At 36.0% G+C, this 25,817-nt stretch overlaps 1 protein-coding gene across 1 annotated transcript in view; it reads right to left on the bottom strand.

Annotated features, from left to right (window-relative positions):
- Window positions 1-25,817, bottom strand: part of MGAT4A (mannosyl (alpha-1,3-)-glycoprotein beta-1,4-N-acetylglucosaminyltransferase, isozyme A) — a 74,110-nt gene that overhangs the window by 35,581 nt on the left and 12,712 nt on the right. Inside the window, 5 exon segments of the mRNA XM_009883094.1 lie at window positions 2,167-2,188; window positions 2,804-2,858; window positions 3,338-3,353; window positions 8,868-9,008; window positions 11,520-11,687. Of these exon segments, the coding sequence (XP_009881396.1) occupies window positions 2,167-2,188; window positions 2,804-2,858; window positions 3,338-3,353; window positions 8,868-9,008; window positions 11,520-11,687 (402 nt within the window).

Here is a 25,817-nt window from a genome sequence, read left to right as displayed (position 1 = left end):
ATGTATCACCATGTCAAACTGAGAATCATTTCTATCCACATATGAAAAATCTAAATGAGCAAAACAGTGAGTCCAAACAGGGCTGGAGCCAGGCTGACACACAAGCAAAGCAAGTATACACTTTGCATCAGACCGTACAAGACATGGTCTTGTACCCTGGCAGTACCAACAAGACATGGTACTGTTAGAAGAAACAAAAATAGCCTTGAAGTTCAGACATCTACATTCCATTGTAAAGCATGGGATTCCTGTCCCTGCTTTTATTGCCTGTCTCACTCCTCCTGCAACAATTTATCTAGTGATTATGCATACATTACAATTTAAGTTTTCCTTAGTTTGCCACTAAGCACTACTCTTACTTCAATTCCCATGACTTGTCAACCCGATGTGATCAGAAGTGCTAAACACTGGACTTTGGCAACATAAAGTGCTACAGAATGGCAGCTGCCATGAAAACTTAAACATTGTCACCTCGCTAGTGAAAAACTTCATTTTCACATTAAGTTCTCCAAGTAAAACATGATGGAATGTCATGACATACTGTACAAGTAATGCAATTGTAGCATTTTCTTGTTCTAGAGGTTTGACTTGCAACCTTAGCTTCTTTTAAGGCTATAATTTTCAAGATGCATACTGAAATGCTCTGCAACACATACAAGTTTTAGCAGTTGACTCTGCTTTGAGCAGGGGGGTGGTAGACTAAATGATCTAGAGTTCCCTTCCAATCTCAGTGATTCTCAGAATCTCAGATCTTGCCTTATCAGACCAAATCTCTGTTTGGATTAAATTTCTATTTCAGTTTTCAAAAAGACACAGTTTTAGGAAGAGAAATGCAAATAGAAACAGAGATGGAACTAAAATTCCAAAGCCACTAGGAAAGGAAATTAAGATGCGGAATATCAAAATACTACAAATTAAAGAAGATAAGCCACAGGGAAAGACGGGGGAAATTCAGACATTAGCTGTGCAGTACATTCTAAACAATGTGGTTTATCTGGGCTGTTAGATTATCCAGATCTTAATTCTTAAATGAAATCTAATATAGGTAAGTCTTAACTTATTCAAGAACATCTTCCAAAAAAAGAAGAAAATCCCTAGGAAACAACCATGCTAATCTGAAAGCATGGCAATTTCATTGCTTAGTAATTTATACAATTTCATTTGATCTTTCATCATCCCTGTAGAATAGGGCTGGAATAATTTTACAATGTATTTTAAATAATAACAAACAATGCAAAATTCAACAGCCTCCAGAAAAGGCAAAGCAAACATATATTTGCCTTGAAATGGTGAAAGTCCATATGAATACAATCACCTATACACAAGGCATTAAAATTCACATAGGAAAAAGCAGCCACTAAAGTGGCATTTGGACCTATTTTTGGATATTTATGCAACGAAGAAAAAGCACTGAGGAATAAAAGTGCAGCAGTGGCTTCCAGTAGTTGCAATAGTGTATGGATATAAATAAAACCTGGGGAAAAAGGTAATAAAATCTGTTAAGAGTTCAACAAAGGCAGCTGAAAAAAAAGTTATTTTCAGGAATACAGTGTCTGCTTTCAGATCTGAAGCAGCAAGTTCAGGGAATACATATATAAATACAGGAAACATGATAACAAGATGCAAAGCAAAAAACAGGAACACAGAACACTGTCATAACACAGCCTTCTAACGTTACAAAAGCAAAATGTAGCCTCTGTGTCTTATGTGAGCTAATGACTTCATCCCTCTCTTATTGAAAGTCCCCACTCTACCACACCAGTAAGTGACATCTTTCTGTCTCTAGTCATTTCCATTATTAACCCAATTCAGTTCAGGACAGGGTCTCACAATGCAGAGCCTTTGGCAGAAATAACAGGAATACAGGTATACTTCTCTATCACTCCATTCTTGTTTTTCCCTACCCTTGTGTCCATCATGTCAGTTCCTCAATCATGAGGGCATACATCCAGATGGACCGTGGTGCAAACCACAGCACCACGTCAGAGAACAAGTTTAGCTTTTAAGGAGGCCAGCCAGAATAAAAATATCAAGGGATGATTCAAAACTGGACATTCAGATGCAAGTTATGTAACTGTCATATAGCCTTCTACTAGTTTCGTGCATATTAGAGATGAAGCCTGGTTTGGAGAGTCTGTAAGAAAGCAGCGTATGTGGCCTGGCAACCTGGGGAAACTTTGTCTTGTCCCTGCGTGAGCCTATAAGCCATTGAAAGGTCTAGATGGTTTATTTTCCAGAAGACAGGTCGTTGTTGCGTACAGTCAAAAGCACCCTTCTGTCATATGTGTTTATTTGGAGGACAGAAGGAATTTGTCCTCATTATCTTTAGACCAAGGCAGACCACAGTAGCAAAATTTGGTAGTGTTGTCCAAAACTCAAAGTGTCAATTCAGTCAATCATCCAGGTGTGAAGTCACCTGCTACAATGCTTCTGAAATAAGATTATTATTGTTACTTTCCATCTCACAAACACACTAGACGTTACCGAAGAGATCAGACACAATTCTGTCTATTAACAGCGATGCTCCCCTACCAGAAGCATCAGATAGTTACTGTGGCCCAGGTGTATCTCAGAAGGTCTCTTACAGATAGTGAAGTATTTCAATCATTCAAGTCTATGGCTTGAGAAAAGAGCAGAATCCTGAATTTTATCCTTGTGCTGAGATTCTAAATTTGTCTCAGGTACACAGAAGTTTTCAAATCCTGTCAAGGATCTTTTCTGAGATTTAAGAAATATTTTTTCACTGGTTTAATTCCATATAAAAACTTTGCTAGTCACTGCCATGAAAAGAGGAGTGTAAAACGCTATGAAGGTGCTCAGTATCAGCGGTCCATACTCTGAGTACCAAAGCTCAGATGCTAAAGAAGCAGGGATTGCAACAGCAGCTTAAATATCTTATGTACAAGATCTATTGGTCTTTCCCCAACTTGAGATGTGCGGTCAAATCTTCTGAGGACTAGGACTACACTCTCCAAGGTAGCCCCAGGAAAGGGCAGCTCTCAAGTTTTCACCCATTATCAGAAAGAATGGAACATCTCTGTAATCAGGATGATACTAATACACCTGGGTTGAGAGCAAGAGACACAAAATATTTCTTTGCTTTCTATCAAGAGATCTGCTCAAAGGGATCTATAATTCAGGCCCAGAGCAAGAAGGGGTGAAAATACAAGCTTGTTTATTTTGCTCGAGTTTTGCATATTGCACTCCAATGTTAATGCATCCAAAACAGGTTCAGCAAGGTTTGACCCAGTATGTGCACTCAGTGTTTAATTTGCTAAGGCTTTGTTCATACCCGCGCACAGGATGGTAGCTTGCTGGGTGCTTGTGTCATGCTGACCCAACCAGTACTGAAACTTTTCCAAAGAAATAATAAAGAAAAAAAGATTCTCCACAGAAGAAGGATAGGGAAAACACTATTGAAGATCAACCTCTTTAGCAGCCACTGTTTACAAAAAGAGATGACATGGTGACAGTAAAAGATATTCAAGATACAGAAGTTATTCTAGCCTAGAGTGAATTGTATGTTCATGAAACAACAGAGTAAGATTTGAATAAGCAATACACAAGGAAGTGTAACATGTGGACTAGTGCTCCAAGAACAAATGGCTGGTCAATTACTGCCTAGTTAGATGTAATCAGTAGTGTACAGAACTAGCAAAATGCTTTTGCATACCTGTAGTGCCTTCTGATTCTTACTGAAATATTTGTCTTTCTGATATTTTTGGTCAAATCAAGGGCTTACAGTCTTTCCAATATACACTGATTACTGTTTGTACAAAAGATTGTGCTAAGTGCAGTCACGGATCAATGAAGTGGACTGACAATAATTTGCGATATATTTAGAACAAGCTTAAGATGCATTTTCTTCATGGCATATGAGATCTACCCACAGGAAAAAAAAATAAAGCTGTTTAGATACCAGAAAAGTATTTTAATTTCTCTCATATTCAGTAACGTGTGTGTATATATGTCTGTTGTACTATGATGATATAAAGTAATTCAAAACCATGTTTCCCACGTTAATTACAAACCCTATTAAATAAAAACACTAGACAACCATTTTAATCCAAAGTCCCCAGGTTCTCAAACCTAGACCCTATAGTTTATTCTGAAAGCAAGTTCTCATGCAGAGCAGGTTTATTAAGTTTGAATCGTTTGCTTCAAGTCATCTGATAAGCCTATGAACTAGCTACATAGTGAAGGGGAATAAAAAGATTTTTAAGTATAGAGGTATAGTGAATCATGCCTTTTTATTAGTCATCCTAATGAATACCTGCAAATTGTTCTGCTACAGAGTTATTTTAACAAGTTGGAGAATACAGACATGTGTCAGTTAGTGGCACAATTGCACAGTTTACCGCCAAGAAATTCTAGTAATCATTTAAATTGGTGATTAGATACCACATCAGCTGAGATATTTTAGAATTCCTTGAATTTCCAGTATGGAAGTTTACTGTGTATAATCACTGAGAAATATCCATAGAGTAAATAAATATGCAGGTGTCTGTTTAACAACCATAATGCATCTGTATTTACCAGCTCATCTATTTACACTGTTCATGCTGTTTGAAGGTGGCCATTAGCCTTAATTTTCAACGTGTTTTCTAGTTAAAAAGTCAAATTTACAAGAAAGGAATGAGATTGAACTGCTACAAAAAAATAGCAGGACTAGAAGTTTTTTAGTGTGCTTAGCACAAAGAGATTACAGTCCATGACTATGGCTCCCAGCAATGCTTCTTAAACACTGTCAACTTGATTTCTCAAATAAAGTCAGCAAGAAATTACTAAAATCCTTTTAAAATACCATTTTTCATATAATTTTATCATAAAAAAAATTTTTTTTAAGTCTTGCACTTTTTTTCTTTTGTTGGTACAAGCTATAGACAAAGCACAGATAGTAATTTTAAGCTTATTAGAAAAATTACATAACCTCCCACTATGACCATTTCTTGCTGTACTTAAAACTGCGTAGAAGTTGAGTGCAGGTAATTTTTTTCCAGAAACTTTTGCCATCATTTTTAATGCAAGCATAGTTGGTCAAAGTTCTAATGTATTTTTAAATAAGTCTTCGTTAACGCACACACGTTAATCGTAGCAACAGTCCAACACATTTTAGGCTAGGAAACCCCACAGACAAAGGTATTTTAAAAGCTAAAGCCCTCTCTTTTGTTTAAGGAGAAACAGAAGACGACCAGGGGAATAGGCCTTCCTTCAAAAACCCAGAGAAAATGCTTACTAAACCTACACTTTTCATCTTGCAGAATGAAGCTAAAATATACAGTATATCTCAGAAAAAAACACAGCATAGTTCAGGATTAAGTATTTACTGTACCACACTATTCATTGAAAGAGTACCCTGTAGCAATTACAAAGCAAATTATAAGATACTGAACTTAAGAAAATATAAAACATCGTCAAAGAAACAGTAAAGCAGAGAATACAAAATTGGATGGAGTAAAGAGAAAGAAATGCAGATATAAGGAATGGTTATAACAGGACAAGAAAGTAAGCTTAGGTACTTCAAATTTTCCCAGACGTTCATGACTTCCAGTACTCACAGGAGATATGCGAGTAAGCACATAGTGCTGCCCTCAAACAAACAGATACAGAGATAAGATACAGAGGGTAACAGTATCCTACCCCTGAGAAAACCACACCATTCTCCTTGGACACAGAAGCAAGAACTCCCATGTTAAAATATTCAGTTCCTTCACTGTCACTTCTGCGGATTCATTCACAAGTTGAAAGAGTATTTCACACCACCTCAAAGGAATAAAGTTATTTAGCTATGGAAAACTCAGGTATAGCAATATGTCTCATCTAAGGCAACAAGGAACTTGTGCAGTTGGTAACAGTGTGGATTCTCTTCACTTCTATTCAAAGTTTTGCAGAAAACAGACAATCCAATGATAATAGACAGTCTTCATAGCTCTGATCTCCTTAAGCACAACACAATGAAACTTCAGTTTTAAATCTTGAAAAGAAGCCAAACTAAAAGGCAATAAAATTACTCCAACTAATACATGAAGAAAAGCCCAGCATTGCAGTAATTCAGAATGAATTCTGTTCTCTTGATATTCTCAACCAATGGATGTTTTAAGAGCATTTTCTGCAGAAAAGCAGTATCTGTCCTGACAGTCAGTTTTTGACTGTCAAGAAAAAGAAAACAGAGTAATTTATATTGGAAAACCATAAGAATCAGTTCTCGGGTACAGGTTAGAAGTTTACAAACTTCTCAAGCAAAGCTTTAAAATGTGCCGATAATACAACTAGAAGTATTAAAATGCCTATCTGATTTTCCACTGATTCATCCCTGAATGGACACTGGCTCACAGGATTAAAACTGTTTTCACAGTTAAAACTAAAGGATTCAAATTTTCATCTGTGGGACTCATAAAACACTGTTTCAGTAGAGCACTACATGGTTAGATGGATGAAGGTCAAACGTTTATATAAATTTCCCACTCTCAAAGTCAGAATTTTGAGAAAAACACACAGATGAAAATATATATATGCAATTCCCAGCAGCAAACGGAATTATTTCTGAAGCATTCTACCATTTCCCTAAATTAGATTTCCACTAAATCAGAGCCAAACCAATAAAACTGTCTGACTGAATACTGTTTGAATTAATCCATGACAAAGGTATGGAATTCTATGATTCTATGACTTACAATATCCACACTGTCCAGAAAATAAAAACAGTAACAACCTGTGCCTAACATCTCAAACTGCAGCACTCATTTGAGGAAGTACTAAGCCGTAGCATGAAGAGAATGGGAAGAATCCTGCCTACAACACCACAGTACCTTAGCCATTATTTTGATGTTGAAGGAATAAGGTAATTAGCACATCGCTGTCACTAGGTATAAACATCAAATGATTTACAAAATAATCGGTCTATTGAATCCGTGTTCACTATTCCCTTGATAAATAGAAAAAGCCAGGCTCTTCAGGATCATTTCTCTCAAACACGACTGACACTGTCTCATTTTCATGAGAGACAGTCAACCTGTCTACATCTTGAAGGAAAAAAAAAAATTGATCCTCATCAGTTCCTGAAAGGAGTGGTACTTGTAATTAAAGACAGGTCGGTACTTATCAGATAAGGTGTACCAGGACTTAAGAGTGATTAGACTCCCTAACCTGGTTTTATTTTCAAATTAGCATAACCATTCTTCACAACTTAAGTATTTAACTTCTCAAAAGTCATCTTTTAAAATGACACTGCTGAAAAAAAAAAAAATCTATTACTTTACTTGCACCTGATTTGGGTTGTTCTAGATAAACAAGTCCAAGTCATCAGGATCGCCTGGAAATTCCTCACTGAAATCTCTTATCCCTGGTAAAAGCACCTCAAATGCAAAGCAATCTGGCCCCAGCTACAATGCTTTTAACACCATCTTTCAGCTGGCCATTGGACTCCTGTGTTCCTTAACTTTCCCATAGTCTTTCTTCTGTACCCCATCCCATACCCAGGGCTGGCTACCTACTAGGAACACAGCAGATAGCAGCAGGAACACAGTAAAAGGATAAAAAAGACTTAATGAAGTCAGCACCAGCATTCTGAGCTATCTGTGTGAAATGATTTACGACATCATAAATACATAAAATCAAACAACTATTAAAAATGTTGTTTACCCTTCCTTATAGAGCCTGTTTTGCCTCGCAACTACATATTAAGCAGCTCTACATTTTTAAAACAAACACTCAAAAAGCACAGTGACCAGGAAAGGGGAAGATGGGAAAAATAATTTTAACTCAGAATTTCCTCTCTCATTTTAATTAAACAAACCTGATTCCAATTTCTATGTTGTAATTTCAAACTTCTGTCATATATTCCCAGTGAGATATAATACAGACTTCACTTAAAACAATAAAGGAATATGAGCCTTTTCCTTCCTGAATAACAACATTGAAATAAGTGGCACCTATAGTCAGAGAAATAACTCTATGGCTTGAGTCCACACACTTGCCACACACGCATGCCTTCTGTCAAAAGAATGAGCAATCAAGCTTACTGAAGTAACGAAAAAAATATAGGCCAGGAGTAATTAATGCTTCTTTCAAAAGCAAGGAGGGGGAGAAAAAAAACCAAGAGAGGCCTAGAGGACAATAACACAAGCCATTCAAGTCAGATGGCACACAGAGAAACAAGGACTTATTGGTGGGGCCTTCAAACTTAGACACACATGCATATGCTTTGAGGTGTATCAGTTTGGTTGGGCTTTATGCTATTTATTTTCTCGAGCTCCAAGAGTGGGATTCCATGGAGCTATCCTAATGACCAAAGCTCAGAGTTTGTGAGGATTAAAAAAAACCTGAACACCCACACAAAAGGGGGTCAAGAGTATTGCAGCATAACATTGATTTTTTTTCCCCTTCAACAAGTGTCCACATTTTATTGATGCATTAATATCTGATTATCCTAGTTCTCCCAACTCTAAGTTACACATTGAAATGTATTGTTCAAAAAAACCAGAAACATCAACTCTAAAATAATTATATCCATGCATGGTTGCTCCACAAACCTGAAAAGCTGAAGGGATATGTCTATTAGCAGCTCAGAATCTGTAATGCTTGAGCTGTGTTTCCTTTTACTTAGTTACAAAAAAAAAATCCCCCAAACTAAATGCTACTTAGTGTGTACTTTAACATGGCATAGGATGTGACTAAGATTATGCAGAAAAGAGCAAAGCTGAAGCCAAACTCCTTTCATCTTGGATTCAGTGGGAATTCTAAGAGATATCAATATCACACAAGTTAAACAAGATATCCTTATCTACAAAGCAATACCATAAATTATATTACTAAAACTAGAAAGTCCTCCAGATATAAAACATAAAGTAAACATTGTATCAGCATACCTCCTGTCCTTCCAAGGCCAACCTGCACAGAAGGTTGAAGGCTTCCTTCATTTTTCAATAAATGAGGCAAATGGTAATAGATATTTGGCACTTGAAGAGATTTTCTACTTGTTAGCTCTTTTAACAATTTCAGTGTCTCATCTGCAAACATACATGAAATCAGTAATGCAGAAAACAAATAATATGAAGTTTTATGCAGTGGTAAATAGTACAAAATTCCAAGCTTGGTCCTAACTGAAAAACAGAACAAATGATGCATTTTACTGAGGCATTATATCTTGTGTATAAAGGACATCTTTTCGGCCAAGATTATTTTCAACCCAGTAACCTTGCTACAGATATAGTTAATACTTACCTGACCACATAAGACTTAGTGTGTAATCACAGAAGTAAAGAATGCTCCATTTATTTAGGTGTTTGGGGTTCTCCCCCCAATTAATCAAAATGGGAGGTTTATTTACCCAGATTTTTTTTACTTACACTTACAGAGCTTATCATCATATAGTGATGCTACTGCAAATAACTTTTCAAAGCTACAAATACATATTGGAATACACTGCACATACAGATACAAACCGAAAATAGTATTAAATATACCATTGAGATTTTGAGTATTTCTGCAATAAAATAAATGCTAACATGAATTTAAGTTAGTCAATTAGAGTACTTAAAATAATTCTTGCTCTTTCTAGAGTAACTGCATCTCAGGATGTCCAGGTGGCTCTCAAAGTTGCTAATAACAGTTTTTAAATTCCCCTGCTGCGCATGTTGATTTTCTTACATCAAGTGTGAAAACAACTCTTATTTCAAACGACAAATATGATAGCAGATGGACCTTTGAAAACCTATGGGCTTTACAGTACCAAGTAAAGTAAAAAACTGTACTCCAAGATAAAACTGAATTGTGAAGAAGTGAGAAAAGTAACACCATAAACATCATTCCTCTCAGATTCTGAGTGTGGCTTCTACAACAACAGAAGGGTTTTGTTGTGGACTTTGGTTTGTTGTTTGGTTTTTAATATTTATTTTTTGGTGAAACTAAATTCCTAACCACTCATAATCTTGAAAAAAACTTTGTAAATAGATGTCATAAGTAGAGACGCTTATTTTGACAGATTCCAGTACAGGTACATTTTACTTTTCCTACTAACATTTCCTTTAGCTTCAACCACAAAAGCTGGACTAAAAAGTCTGTCAAAGTAAGACAGCTCTTTGTATGAATGAATAATGATCTACATAAAACAACCTGGATTTTTTTTATCTTCAAAGACAGCAAATATTACATATTATTATGTATACTTAAGTACGTTAAGCTTAATAAAATCTATCTAATACTAAGTTCTGAGCACAAAAGCTCAGGAATTCAGACTTCAGCTGACCTCCCATCATGGTTCCACATGGAAAAAAAGAGCATGTCCCAGTTGTGATCCAGACATGGTAGAATGTTGAAAATGTGAATCAGTAACTTCAACTGCATCAGAAGAGAGTAACTCTCTATAACTATATTGTCTATAAGCAAGCTAACTGATTTTTAGAAATAAATGTGATAACTTAATGATAAATCCAGTATCAAAATTATTTCACTTCCTCTATTGTTCACTTTAATTGCAAGAACATACATACAGAAGAGGAAGACAAGAGTCATAGACTACGTTAAATGTAACCTTTATCCACACCATTCCTGGAGATCCAGTGAGCCATGGAGATCTGGTTGGATAAGCCATTAGTGTCAGACACAGGAATTCATCATTAATATCAGCACAGAGGGTCTATAATTATAACAACCACTCCCTCAACCCTCTCCACCCTCCCCCCCCCAAAAAAAAAGTAACCCATAGCACAAATGCAAATAGACAACAGATTCAAAAAACTTGATAGTTTTTTGATTTGCAAAACTCTTTTCCTCATTAGGCCAATACAGTGAAATTTCTGCAACCTACTAAACCAGACCTCTCACCAGGAAGTTTATATTTATTTTTAATTTTCCATCTAGAAAAATCAGAGTGACTAAAGCAGAAGTAGTGTGATTTTAAAAGTTAACTTCAACAATCTGGTAGCATCCTCAAATATTGCCAAACACAGCTTTCAGTAAACTTGAGCATCAGCCTTCAAAATGGGTAAAAACTTACAGAAGACTTTACCAATGTACCATTTAATCACTAGTTATTAAAAAGGACATTATTTGAACATTTTACAGATCATAACCAATACCTTCGCCTGTATGTTTTTACATCTTCCAGCTGACTTTTAAAGATATTTTAATTGCTTCAAGTTTATCCATTTCTTCTGTTTGCTTACCTTTCCCCTAAAGCTCCATTTAAAAAGTGATGTAAATTATTGTCAAAATATATTCAGTATGTTAAATAAGTAACCAGAAGTTCCAATTTTTATTTTTTTTTTTTTGGAGCTAGGCGTGGAATAAGTATTCAGTCCCTAAAGTCATAAGAATGAACAGAGAGTAGATCATTAAGAACAGAAATTGGAACAGAACCCAACAAAATCCCCACCAGATATAACATATTACAGATTCTTCATTTGCACTGCTGAACAGTTTCATTCAGCTTTCTTGATATTAATCTCTTATTCTATAGCAATAAGAAGAGATATTAGTAATGCAGCATTATAAAAAAATAGCTCAATCACAGTATGTACCTGAAAAATTATTCATTGCATTCTTACTCCCATTTGTTTCTGCTACTGCACGCCTGAACTGCTCCAAGATAGCATTCAGCTCAGAAGACCGTTGAAGAGTGCGATGCTCAGCTATACGAAGACGCTCCTTCAAAGCATGAAACTCCCGTTGATATGCAATCAACTTTTCTAGAGAGAAAAAAAGATGATCCTGGTTATTTTTGGAAACAAACACCTACAGACAGATCCAGCAAGGGTCAGGGACTGCTCAGCTATGTAGCTTCTGAAATCCAACCAAGAACAATCGAGCACAATCCCACCCGAGTTACGCACCTTAACATTTATACAGTATACAAAGGGAAGAGTGAGCTGCACCAGACACTGATACAAAGGAGGCATTGGGGGGGGGTGGGGGGGGTAATGCCCCTCACTGTAGCCACAGACAGGGGCAACCTTTGAGTTCCCATTACTCAGCACCACAAGGCAATTCTGAATCTTTTCTTGGAAGAGATGCTCACAAATCCTTTCTTTTAAGAAGCATAATAGGACTGGTGCTTTACAAAAGCACAGGTTATGCCTTTTGAAAGCCCTCTCTGAATATTTTGTAAGAATGAGTAGAACTTGATAATATTTCGGACGTACTAATTTCAAACCCAAATTGTAATCTATGATATAGTCAATGCCCACAAGAACAAAAGTTTTGGATCAAAATCCTGCTAATGCAGATACATACACGTATTCTTTGAAAGGAGACCAAAAGGGAGAGGGAAACACCAAAACGCATTTGCTGATATGTTGCCTATGCCCTTGCCACCCAGCAAAGTAAGTATCTCTGGTTTCTGCATCTCCCCTTCTTCCTATTGGTCATTTCCTCGAATCACCATCATCACTCTCATTCAGACAATCTACAGATATGGATTGGAGTATCTTAAGTGATTTTACACCTTGTAATCAATATTCCAACTACACAGCTGTCATCCACAGACATATTTTTTGTTATTTACCTATCAAATCCTAGCCTTTCAGTACTGCAGTGGTAGGGAAACAGAAGTTTTGCAAGCAATTTGAACCTCTTGGTGTTGCTACATTATAGTAACGCACGGGGTAAAGAAAGGAATTACAGTCAACTTTCCCTCGTTAATAATGTTGCATTTCCTCCAACTTCTTTCAATTTACATTTATGTTCTTTTTTGTAGTTGGGATATACTGTTTGATTATGTTTAGAAAACATAATTAGCTAAAATGCCCTCTGTTTTGAATACAGAAAAATAAAAACATAGTTCACTACCTCTTAAAAACATTTCCCTTGCCAGCCTTATTTTCCTTTTTTCATTAAAACCAAATGGTTACTGCTTTTGTGCCAACAAACCCAGAACACAGATGCTGGCCCACAACACAGTGCTAGGCACACTACACACTGACGACTGAATCCAGACTGCTATTTGAAATAGAACTTGGTGCTTTAGTCAGCAGTACTGAGAAGGCCAGGAAAATTTTCTGGAGTTTCTGGCACGAAAGACATTCTTCCTTGCCAATGATAACCCAAAGAAATCAAAGATTGCTTGGAACCACGTCTACTAGTTACAGTAAGGTTACAAAACATTTTAACAGCTAAACGAATATAGAATTGTGTTAGTGTAGAAGCCACACTCAAGTATGCAAGTGATAAACGAATGAGTGGTAGCAGGTTATATAGATCCCTATCAAGTTCTGTCTAAACAGGGAAGAACACGTGAGCCACCAAAGGACGTGCAAGGTTTTACTGAGGGGCTTCTATGGGAGTGGATAGCCTCAGAAGCAGCCTGTAGCACCAGGTCTCCCTTCTTGTCTTTCTTCACTGTACAAGACAGCAGGAAAACTTTGGTACTTCTGTTTTTCCTACTACAAAAAGGCTAAACCCATCTGTGGCAGAGTCTGTACTTATCCTAGGAAAATGGTGAGAACCCTATGGAACCTGTGGTTCAGACTTCAGCACCTCAAGTAGGATGAATTCAGGTCTTCCTCTCTTGACTGCGACTAATTCTTGGCAGAGACCATTTCTCTTCCTACACTTACTACAAGATAGCAGCATCACACGCAGTACTCCAATGATTCTGGTGCTCTAAGGAACAACAGAGGCCTAGACGGAATAATTTACTTAGGAATACGTAAGAGTGGAGAACCGTAGTAGTTCCCTGCCACCTCCACCTAGCAATCTCCATAATGCAAAATCAAATATCTTATTGCTAAACTCAGCTTGTAAACAGAGATTAAGATTTTTCTGCCTCCGTAATTCAGGTATGTAATACAAAAATGGGAACTACAGGACCCTTGTAATTCCACAGCAAAGTAAAACTCTGTTGTAAAACCACAAAAAACTGAGAGCCCAACTGAAAAGGCAGTTTTACCACATGAAGACATGAAAACTGTAGTTTCGTATTAAGAACTACCAACAAAAATCCCTTACTGAGGAGATGACACTGTCAGAGGAGGTGGCTGTTATAATACCTTTAATTTAAAATTAATATAATATGTCAAAATCAAAGGAGGTAATTAGTTAATTTTAAAATTATTTAGAAAGAAATTATGTATGTAGAAGTAAACTTTTACTTTCATAACTCATCATAGCAGTTTTTGAGCAAAGAACATAGGTTCCAACCATGATACTGTAAATTTTTTCCCAGTAGAAGTATTACAAAGTAGTTCAGTCCTGAGGCTCCCAGTGAACAGTATTAGTATTCATTTATGGTACTTGAGACCTCAAAAGCTTCAATTATTTTAAGAAATACTAGTTGAACGGTTCAAAGGAGTCAGTTTCTCACAGTTGCTTCAACCAAATGTCTAGGTTATGGAGGCTGCTATAAAAGATACGTGAACTCCTGAAACCCATCCTTCAAAAATGTAATGAAGTTAAAATTCTTTGCAAGAACTTAAGTCATTTAAAACATTTACATCTCTAACACTACCAGAGCTAGCACTTTTCATGTATTTGGAGAGGAATGTGTAATTTGGCCTTCTGGTACTTGTTTTATATGACTGCCTGTACTTTGAAACAAAAGAAATTAGATTTAGATTTCTAACAGTTATACCTTTGGCATACTTGCAGCACTTCAAAGCATTGATCAACTGTTCAGATATTTATTACTTAAAAGCAAACAAACAAAAAACCACAACAGCAGCAACATCAAATTTAATCTCACCCTGAAAGGCACTTGCAAAGGAGAAAATACTTGTTAGCCTCTTACAGTACCACCAATGGTGGTCACCACCTGTCCCAGACTTTAGAAGAGCAAATGTCCCTTAAGGCATCAGGAACTTAGAAATATTCTAACTTGATTTTTCAGAGTTCTTGCCTCCTAAGTACTTGGGAATGAGCTTGCAAGATTAAATTTAACAAACTATTTTTATTTAAACTTTGACTTATCTCAAGTTTGGTATTTGCCCGCCCCCCCCAAATATACAATAATTTGAAAGCTAAATCTTTTCATCACAAAATTAGGACTTTTTGTCAAAAACATGTTACTATGCTACACAAAAATCCCATTTATATTTTAAATTTCACTTCTTTCCTTACAAGGAGGAAGGAATCAAAATTTGCAAGTGACTGTAGAAGCTGCTCCAGAAATTCAAGACAGCCTTTCTGAATGTGTATGTAGGAAAAAAGGCCAAAGCTCAATTAGAGTTGAAACTGGCCAGTGCTATATCTGACAAGAAGAGCTTTGTTAAATAAATTAATAGCAAAAGGAAGTCTAAAGAAAACATTAGATGCTGCACCAGGGGAGGTTTAGACTGAACATTAGGAAACATTTCTTTACCGAGAGGGTGGTCAAACACTGAAACAAGCTTCCTAGAGAAATGGTTGATGCCGCAAGCCTGTCAGTGTTTAATAGGCATTTGGGCAATGCCCTTATCAACATGCTTTAACTTTTGGCCAGCCCTGAATTGGTCAGGCAGTTGGATTAGATGATCATTGTACGTCCATTTCAACCGAGATACTCTATTCTATGACAAGCTGATTTGTAAACATTGTGTACACAAAAAAAGTCAATGTAGACAATATTTTCAAAACACATTTGACCATTTAGTGTTTTATTGTTCAAAGGTTTCTCTAAAACCTAAAGAAATTGAACTGTTTCATTGTCAAAAAGTATCAAACCACATTTTTTCCACTGCTGTTACAGTACAAAGAAAAATACTAAGCCTAAAACCATAAGGGAAAGTCAGAGATCAGTGATCACCATCAGGAAAAAAGTTTCTGTTTGTACAATATTATAAATTACTTTTCTTCTTACATTGAAACCTAGAGTAATTTAAGAAACCAGAGGAAGGAATTCAGGCAGTAAGTTACTGGCCTTATACAGCTGATGGAAGAACCCCCAAAATATCTGTTCTCTGACAAATAAAACATCCCTCTAACAGCAGCTGTAGCCAATATCAAATACATTTGGTCTTCAATAGTTTCAGCATACAGCAGTATTTTTATTTAAGAACAATATACTATTTTACATTGAAATGAGAAGGTGATGCTTTTTCATACTTTGCTCGGAAGTCAAAAAGATCAAATGAAAATATCTTGTTAAGAAATTACTTGAAAACTGAAAGCATTAATTCTTCATCCTTTTCTCTTAAACTCCAGCAGTTTCAGCAAAACCCCAGAAGCTAAAACCTAAATATTTTAGCTGGCTTGATGCTGCGCACTTCTTGGAAAGCTAACACTATGTCAACTCACTCAGTAGTTTGTTTTCTCAGCTTTTTTTCCTCGTGTTGCAAGATGTTCTCCTAAATACACAGAACCTAGAATTTAGACAAGCTCACTTGAAAGTTGATGCAGTATTTTGAAAATTAAAAATTCAAATCAAACTGTGAAGGTTTGCAAGTTTTTAACCAGAGATGGAATCTCAGCTCTCAGCCTACTCTTCCTTCTCTGGGCTATTTATGGTTCTCCTATTAAACAACTGTTAAAAAAAAAAAAAGGCATTCAAAAAAGACACCATTAGCCTAAGTTACAAACTCAGTCCATTCTCCTCTTCACCACAGACAGTCTTTATTACATTATTTTATTTTTGCTCCAAATTTAGGCAACTCATAAGCTACGTTTTAAACCAGATGCCAATTTCCTAAACTCAACATGAAGCTTCTGAACATCTTAGCATGCATTTAGTTTCTCAGCTGTAGGTTTTGTAGTACCAGTATAATCTGTTTCTGTACTTCAACCCACGATTTTTAAGAGCAAAGAGCTTCCCCTTGGGATAAAAAAGGGCAAAGTAAAGGAACAAGAAAATATGCTGTAGTTTGAATTTACAAAAGCATTTTACAGAGAAACTCAGTTCAACTGAAATAACAAAAGAACTCTGAATTGTAGGTTAGTTACCTGCACTCGCAAAACACTCGCTGTATCATAATTCCAGATGAAACACATACTGAACAACAAAATGGCAAAATACCTTGGAAACACAACCAAAGCAATTCTGTGGCTATTCAGCATCAGTGACATTACAAATCATCAACAGCTCCTAGATTTTGTTTAAGAAGCATTTGGACAATGCCCTTAATAACATGCTGTAACTTTTGGTCACACTGAGTTGGTCAGGCAGCTGGACTAGATGATTGTTTTAAGTCCCTTTCAACTGAAACAGTCTATTATATTCTACTATGAAAACTATGCGAGGAAACTACTTTGGGTGCACTTTTAAATTGAGTGGAGTACAAACATCTATAGAATCAGCAAAATTCTGCTGCCTCCAATTATTTGAAATTTCACCATAAACCACCCACAAAGGAAGCAAAGATGGGTCAATACTGACAAAAGAACCTAGGCACCTAACCTTCGATTATTATACACTTTTGAAACCCTTATAGATGTGTGTGTGTGTTGCCATTGATCTTAAAACACAGAAAGTACAGTTGAACAGAATTTCTGATCAAGATACTGGTATTATTAAAGCAACAATCACCCAAAAAATACTCAATTCACTACTTAGAAGTCTGAAGAACTACTTAGATCCACCAATGAGATTGCAGGTGCAATTTAATACTGTTGAGAGCATGTAAGTACATGACAGTCTTGACCAAAGCTGTACATATATTGTTATATGATAATTCAAAAGATTTATTTACATATCTTGGGCAGTACTAGAAGAGGAACAAGTATTTAGATGACATGCATACATATCCATCTTTGTTAATGTTGCACCAGGGAAAGGAGTTATAGGCACTACAGAATCAGAGATGTCTTGTGACCCTCTAGAGATGCCTCTCTCAAGAAATAGGCTAAATAGCATACAACAAAAAAGGGCCAGAAGCTATCTAAAAAGGGAAGTTTGCATTTCTGGCAATCTCTGCAAAGTTTCTGACTCCATGTAGCCTGCAACAGCCATATTATGATAGTGTGACACTCCAGTAAAAACCCTGTCACACTCTACAAGGTGAGGGGCAGGCGGAGGGGGAAATTATAAATCTGTGGCTGCTATGTAATATGCCCATCCTTTCCCTCCGCTCCCGACCTTTTTTTTTTTCCCCGTGTTGAAGAGAACAGCATCGCATGAAGACCCTTACAAACCCCAAGAACGTTTCAGTGTTTCTCACAGTTAGTATTGCTATTCTCCCTAAAGGAAAGCTTTTTACTGTCTGCTGAAAGAAGCACCATCTACAACATAAAAAGCAGTATGAAAGCTTTGAAAGCTGTTATTTATCTTATCAATCAAGTAGGTTCAGAAATATGTTAAAACATAGGTCATTTCCACAACTGGAAATAGAACATACTTAACTAAGGTGACTGTATTTAAAAAAAAAAAAAAGCAAGCTATAATTTACTCAAGGACTCTATGGTGGTACAGCTGGTTGCCTTTAAAAGCAGATGCATCAGACAACAAGATCAGAAAAAGCTTTATAACCTTCCCATGTCAACAGCAGGCAGTTGAGTCTTCCGTCAAACTGCAAATCAGATAAATACCCGAAGTGATGGATCTATCACACAGAGAAAAAGGTAACCAGCCACAGATTTGGCACTCATAAAAGATGGTAATACAAGTACAGAGGGCTTAGCCTTACCACATTGTAGGTCTGATTTATATTTCCTGCTCTTATCCAACTGAACTCCTGAAACCCTCACCCCCTTTGTACATTAAATAGGAACAGGAGGAATTGACTGTCATCTGACACACAGACAAAAGGCTCTGGTTGGCCACAAAGCATTTCATACAAATATTCAATTAGTAAAATGGGTAAGAGCAGGAACAGATACCTGATGTGGCAGGACCTTTCCTCTATCCAAGGGGGTAATAGTCAAATCATTATTCAAATGAACAACATCTTACTGGCAACAGTGCTAAATTCATCAATGTAATCGTTAGTTATGTATATGGCCCACTCTAGTGACAACCTGTTCAGTTTTCTTCTTCCTACCCCAGGGTTCCCTCTCCTTAGAGCCTCACTCAAAATCAGCACAGCCTGCGCCTCCTCAAAAAAAGAGGGCAGGGCTTCAGCTGAAGTCAATTGTGCTACAAGTTAAAGGTTTCACAGCACATGTCTCATTTTTGTGCATACTCTGTTGAAGAGTTATTAAAATGCCATTAAATAAAGATTTGAATCTGTGAGAATGCACTGTAGTAAGTACTAATTTAGGAACTTTTGTGATTAGTTCTTCTACAACTCATTTACTCCCATTATAAAAACCCCACAGTAGTTACCATCGTGCCACAGGTCAGAGACAGTAACAAGCTTCATGTATTAATTCATTACACTTGCATTAAGGTTGCTGATCAATTTACAGGTTGATACAAAATAGAGGTCTTAATGGACAGAGAGCTTCCACACTGAGCTTTATATAGAGTCAATGTGGCCAGAGCAGGTTACTCTTCAATGAAATAGGGATTTGTCAACACGCCAGCCAATTCAACCTGGCATAGCTTTTACAAGAATGTTTCATTGTTTCAGCTACGTAAGGTGAAAAAATAAGTTCTGCACTTCCCCTCGAATCAGTTCAGATGCTGTGATCCATGAAACCATGATACCGAACACAGCAGGAAGTCATGACAATAGCTGCACTGACTTGCACTTCTACGCAACATGTATTTTTTAGACCATGCTTGATCCATAATACCAAAGTACCTTACAAGCTATCACATTTGTAGTACCACCTGATCAAATAGTCATCTTTGTCCCTCAGACAGATATCCTTTTAAATTAAAATCCTGCTCCACTAACATGTAGCAGACTAAATTTTTCCAGTGTCAGTCAAAAAAAAAAATAAATTCCTCCAGTAAATCAAAAGAAATTCTTACTACACTAGCACTTAAGTAATTTTCAACTTCATCTTAAAACTGACACTTTCTTTGACAAACACTAGATTTCTTATTTTGCGTGGGTTTTGCAAAATGTAAGTGTAAATACAATTACCCAATACTGTGATCCAAAATCCTGCTCTCACTGCACTGTACAATCACCCAGCATCCACATAAAAATGCACAGACAAGAAATAGATAGTGGCGTTTACTGAGGAAATACAAACATTGCTTCCATTGCCCTTTGGAAGCGACTCCAGAGCTCAGAAGACATTCACTAGGCACAAATCAAGCACTGCATTCTCAAGTGTCTGACTGAGGAGAAGCAAGCAGAGGAACTGTCAAACTGATCACACAGGCATGGCCAAAAACCTCTGTCCACAGAAGAGAGATATTAAAGATGTTCCAGAATTCACCTGTGACGTTTAGGTTTAGAAAAACAGCAAAACACTGTAGCAAGCTGAGGTAATTATCAAGTGTCAAAACCTGTACATAGGCACAAATCATATTTATAACCAGCAATATCAAACAATGAAGAGTATAGAAGGTCTTAAAAAAATTTGCCCCCCAAAATTAATCTCAACTATGCTTGCAAACCAGATCCTGATTTTGACTTGAAACTGCCTAAGAACTGATACATAGTGTCCTTGAAATGCTACACTATATTAACATGGGTGACTACTTCCCATTAGCTAATTAGCTGCCTTGCTCTTAAGCAAAATTAAAACCTTTTATAAGCAAGTTATGATGAGTTATAAAATCTGAAGCAGAAAAGTAATCAACCATGCAAATACAGAATAAAGTAGTACACTGTAAATGCTAACAACAGACATGCTATAAATAAAAGCTCAAGGTCAATTTTTATCACTCCTCTTTGAACACTTGATCCTGTGGGCCTTTCAGTTACAGAGTTTGTAGCTATGCCTATTCATAAATCTATCTTATTATTTTGAAGGGACTAGAGAACACGCAACTGTTTTAGAAGAACATTATTCTGTGGAATTAAAGACAGCAAAGTAAGGTAGATTATTTACATACAGAAAATACATCCCACTAATCATGACAAAACATTTTCTGCTTCATGAAACAAACAAAAAATGTCTTGTATCAAGATTTAGGAAAACAAGTGGGCAAGTCATTCTTTTATCCTTAATCTTGTTACTCAAATTGACAGGTCATTTCAGCAATCCAGTATTTCAATCCACCAAAACAATCCGGTAGAATTACCGTTTATTGCTCGTTTTCCACATAGAAATGTATTTATTAGGACTAGAAGTGTTTTTAAAAATGCTTTCACTGTGAAGAACAGTTTATTTTTGAGTGAAAGTTCTGCATGTTTTCCTTAATTTATTTTTAAACAACAACCCAAGAATTATAATTTCTTAATTTTTCATTGCAACTTGTTCACATTTTGCACTTCAAGGATCTATATAAACAAATAATGTTTTTTGTTCTCTCCACTTCTAATGCACTAGCACAAGTCTGAGTATTTGCTTTGAAACTTTCAGGGCCTGATCCAATCTCAGTCCAGATACTTTTGTTTAAACATTCTTTTGCAGCAGGAGCTGAAGTTGTTTTCACTAAAATTTTTAAAGCAGTTTGAATATGATCCTTTGTAATATCAACTGGTAAAACCTTCCTATTTTGAAATGTAAATTTTGGAATCAATTTACTTGTAAACACTCTGTAGAAAAAGTAAAAGCCCCTACTTTCTCAGAGATTCCACGTATACAAACAAAGCAGAAAAATCGAAGTACAAAACAGATCAGACTGAGAACCCACTTCCTCCACATTCTTTATATATCTTTTTTATATCTTTAATATAAATACACTAAAAGTGCTGCAGCTTACCAATCCAAAAGAAAGCATGAAGTAGTACATCAGGCAGGTTTGGTTTGTTGGTTGTTTGGGTTTTTTTGTTTGTTTGCTTTTTTTTTCTTTCTATAAAGCTACAGAATAAAACATTTTCCTAGAGGAAAAACAATCCTAAGCAATCAGAAGGTCAAAGAAGCCAACCTATAACTGTGACAACTAATCATTTACTTAAGAGTCATTTTAGTAACTGGATAGAGCAGCCAGGAACAGTTTAAAATGTCTTCAGATGCAATTGCTCACCTTTGCCTCTATATACAAATAGTTCAATACAGAAAAGTCCCAATTTAAAAAAAATCCTATAGAGTTATAAAACCCACTATCACACCACTCTCATACCTCCACTGATGAGGGCTGACAGAGGGTCTGAAAATTCCTTTTGTCACAAGGAATAAAGAGAATAATATATCAGAAAATCCAGACACCCACTACTAAGGAGGTCAAGTCAACAGAAGCATATGGTGTTCTGTCTGCATTGGCTTCAGATAATAAGGATAATTAAACACATGATTTGTTTGAGAAGAGTTATTGCCTGTACTTGAGCTGAAGGTCTTCTTTTAAAACAAAGAACAGCAAGCTACAGTGATGAAAAAGAAGGGAAGCAAGCAAAAAAAAGAAAGAAATCTCACATTTGCAATTTCTTTGTCCTGATCTGAATGTTAACTTAACTAGCATTCACACTTCTTTGCCTAGGACACAACATTGTCCAGGACTCTATGGATTAATGTAGTCCTCAGGGCTTTTTAGTTTCCAGCTATTTGGTTTTTTATTTCCAGTGCTAAGAAGCACTGTCAACTCTGCTGGCATTTCTTCTTTAAAGGGAAAGTGATATGAAAAGGTCACTGAAATCATACGCTAAATCAGTTCCACAATAAGCAATCAGCATTTAACACATCTCTAGCCCTGAATAGAAACATTATGGAATAAATAAAAGCTTCATAGATTCCATTCCCAAAAAGCAAAGCTGTACAAGGAAAATTATTACAACTTCTGCTATAGACATACATAGCACAAAGAGTTTGGTTTAAGAAATTAATAAAAAAGCTCAGCTGAGTGTGCAATCTATTGAATTCATGTAATTTGGACATTAACTCTTTACAGCGGTGGAAAACATTACCTTCAAACAAGCTTTACCAAAAATCCTCCAATTTTATATTTCTTACTTGCCTTGCACAAGACTCAAAGTGTATAACACAGCAATAGAAACTAGGAAGTGGTCAATAATAACATCACAGTATTACCTCAAAAACAGGAACGCAATTTCCAGGGACAGACTGTACAAAGATCATTATGTCACAGTTTTGGGGTTTTTTTGGTTTTTTTTTTTTTTTTTTTCAAACTGTCAAACCAGGACACAAACTAACTGTCAATTAAAAAGCCATGCTACAACTCTGACTAAAATCTTATGCAGAAGATCTGCTGAAGCAAACATGAAGCTCCAGTTTAAGCAAGTATTACAATCATAGCGCTGAAACCCACTTTACTTCTAAGATACAGGATAGGTCGATACCTAGCCTGCATTCTTGGCAACGCTGAAGGACTAAAGCACATTAGCTGACAGAAAGCATTTTCATTGCATTTTTTTAGCATATTAAAATAAAACAATCTATTGTACATTTCTGCAGAAATGCATGTATTAAGCATACATATTGTATCCATTCATTGTGTTTATTTCCTCATTTAGTTTATACATGTTTGTGTGCATGTATATGTGCATATATATATACACACATCACTGCTACCAATAAACAAGAATATCTTCTTAAAACTACACAACAGCTAATTATGCTCAGTTCTAACAAGACATATGAAAGAAGCCATAACCGCTTATGCTGATCTTAGCAGACAGTGGCTTCATAATGTAACTATCAGCATCTGTGTTGTATCATAATTTCAGCATTAAAAATATAAAAATCTAACCCTGGTAAAATTCTTTCACATTTGTTAAAAGAGAACAAGAGGCTACCCCTTCACCCGAAACACAGATTTGTTGACAGTGTAAACAAATGTAATTACCCTTTAGGTAATTCAACCCCTTACAGTCAGTTTGACTACAAGTCATCTATGAGATCTTGTTTCTCCTCAGATCTCAATCAGACAGTATTTTCAGCTGCTTTCTATAAACAAGCACATATACCTATATTAAGATATCAAATCAAAATATTATACTATCTAGTGGTCTCAAATTCCTGGACGGTTTTTTTAAATGAAAAATATTTCCATGCACACTACCTTTTTATAAGCTACTGAATCTCTAATTCAATTTCGTAAAATAGTGTTCTCTGCCTTAACAGAATTAATGAAAATAGGGTCTTTGATTCTCCTTGTTATTGACTTGATAAGTTAAAACTGGAAAAGGATTTGAAAGAGAAAACAAGTTTCCATAAAAGCAAATCATTACAAAAAAGTAAAATCATTTTTGTTGAAAGTGTTTATTATCCAAACCAGGGTGCACAAACAGTAAACCATTTTCCAAATCAATTTGGTAATCATTCAAGTTTCCTCTAATCCTATTACTCACGTCTTGCAAATAGCCAGTCATCAACTGAACCTGTATTCTATACTTTTTTCAATATCTTTTACATATCTGATGCCCTCACATCAACTTCCTGCTTTAGCTGCTACAGTTATAGCTGTGTCTTAAGATTAAAGAGATAAAGTTTTAGTCAAAGGTTAAACGCATTATTCCTTCTATTCATGATGTACCTGCATAAAAAAATTTAAAAAAAAATAACTGATCTGAAATCAACTTACTTTTTTCCTTTCTTCAGCTCTTGGCACACCAGTAATGTGATGTTGACATAACACAATGTTAACTAACATTAACACAATGTTAACAGCTGGAACCAAAGCCAACCAGCACCTCCCGTGTAGTTACTAGTGCTGAGGGACCTCATGATTCAAAGGATAAAATAAAAAAATTCTTGATTAAAAATTGAGAATAAGGTGCAAGTTTCATCCTTTTCATTTTGGAATCACCCCAAAGCCTTCAATAATAACCATAATTCAGAGAATATTGTTGATGGACTTAAATACTAGTTAGGAAGAGCCTATTATAAATACAGATAGGTCTGCATTTGAGAAAAACCCACAGAATCACGTACGGTTTAGAGATGACCATCACGTAAATCAATATGCAATTGTGAGCACTGGTGTATCTCAAGCCAGTCATTATGGCATTACACCAATTCAAAATTCAACTGTAGCTGAACACCTGAAACTAGTTTAATCTCAACTCTAACATGGCCTCTACGCATCATATTTGTTTTGTCATCATTTCACAGACAACTGTCATATGAATAAAAAGAAAATGAGTAAAAGTTTAAAAAGAACAAGGGGGGAGAGGATGAACAGACATGTTTATGTCATATGCAAATGACAGAACAAATAATATACTTTAACAGATCAGAATTTCAATAGTTGCAAACGAAGCCGTAAACATGAAAAGAATGGTTAAAAACCAGCAACAAACGTGTTTTCAGAAGGTTAGAGAAGGCACTACTTGGTTTCTAGTTAGACTTGACTAAGGCCATTGGAATATGCCACATGGTATAAGAAGCCAAAATTTTTTTTTTTTGGTGACAAGTACAGAATCTACAAAATACTCAGTGCAGGAAGTTAATAGTTTGGTTTAACTTCCCCAAATCACTGTGTTAATTACATATTTTTAATTATTTTCCCATTACACTATTCTTTGTCAATATTATTGAACATTAGTTTCTGATGCTACAATGCCACAGGAAAGTGTGGTTACATTTGTATTTCAAATGGGCTAAGATTTCTGAATAGAATTATAACTTTCATATTGATCCTTTCGGTAACAAGGAAGCAAAGAGTTTGTGGGAGACCTAGCACAGTGCAGGAATTATTCCCACAGAAGAAGAGATCCAAGAAGCATCACGTGGCTATAAACCACATCTTAATAAAGATGAATTGAAATAAAGTATACTTTGATTTTCCCCTTACAGGAGAGGCTTTGGGTTTTGCTAAAGATTTGTGCAAAAAACTTTTTACACTTGTCGTGGTTTAGGCCAAATCGGCTACTGGGGACCTGAAGGACCCCAGATGGGACCGACAGATGCTCTCCTCTACCCCTCTTCAGAGAGAGAGGCAGAGGAGGAAAAAGAGACTTACGAGTTTAGAAGGAACTAAACTACTTTAATGAAATATTAATAATAAAATAAAA

Source organism: Charadrius vociferus, unplaced genomic scaffold (assembly GCF_000708025.1).
Source record: "Charadrius vociferus isolate BGI_N301 unplaced genomic scaffold, ASM70802v2 scaffold92, whole genome shotgun sequence".
NCBI classification, from domain to species: Eukaryota; Metazoa; Chordata; class Aves; order Charadriiformes; family Charadriidae; genus Charadrius; species Charadrius vociferus.
Note: the sequence above shows the minus strand (reverse complement) of the source record. Positions and strands in the feature narration are given on the sequence as shown.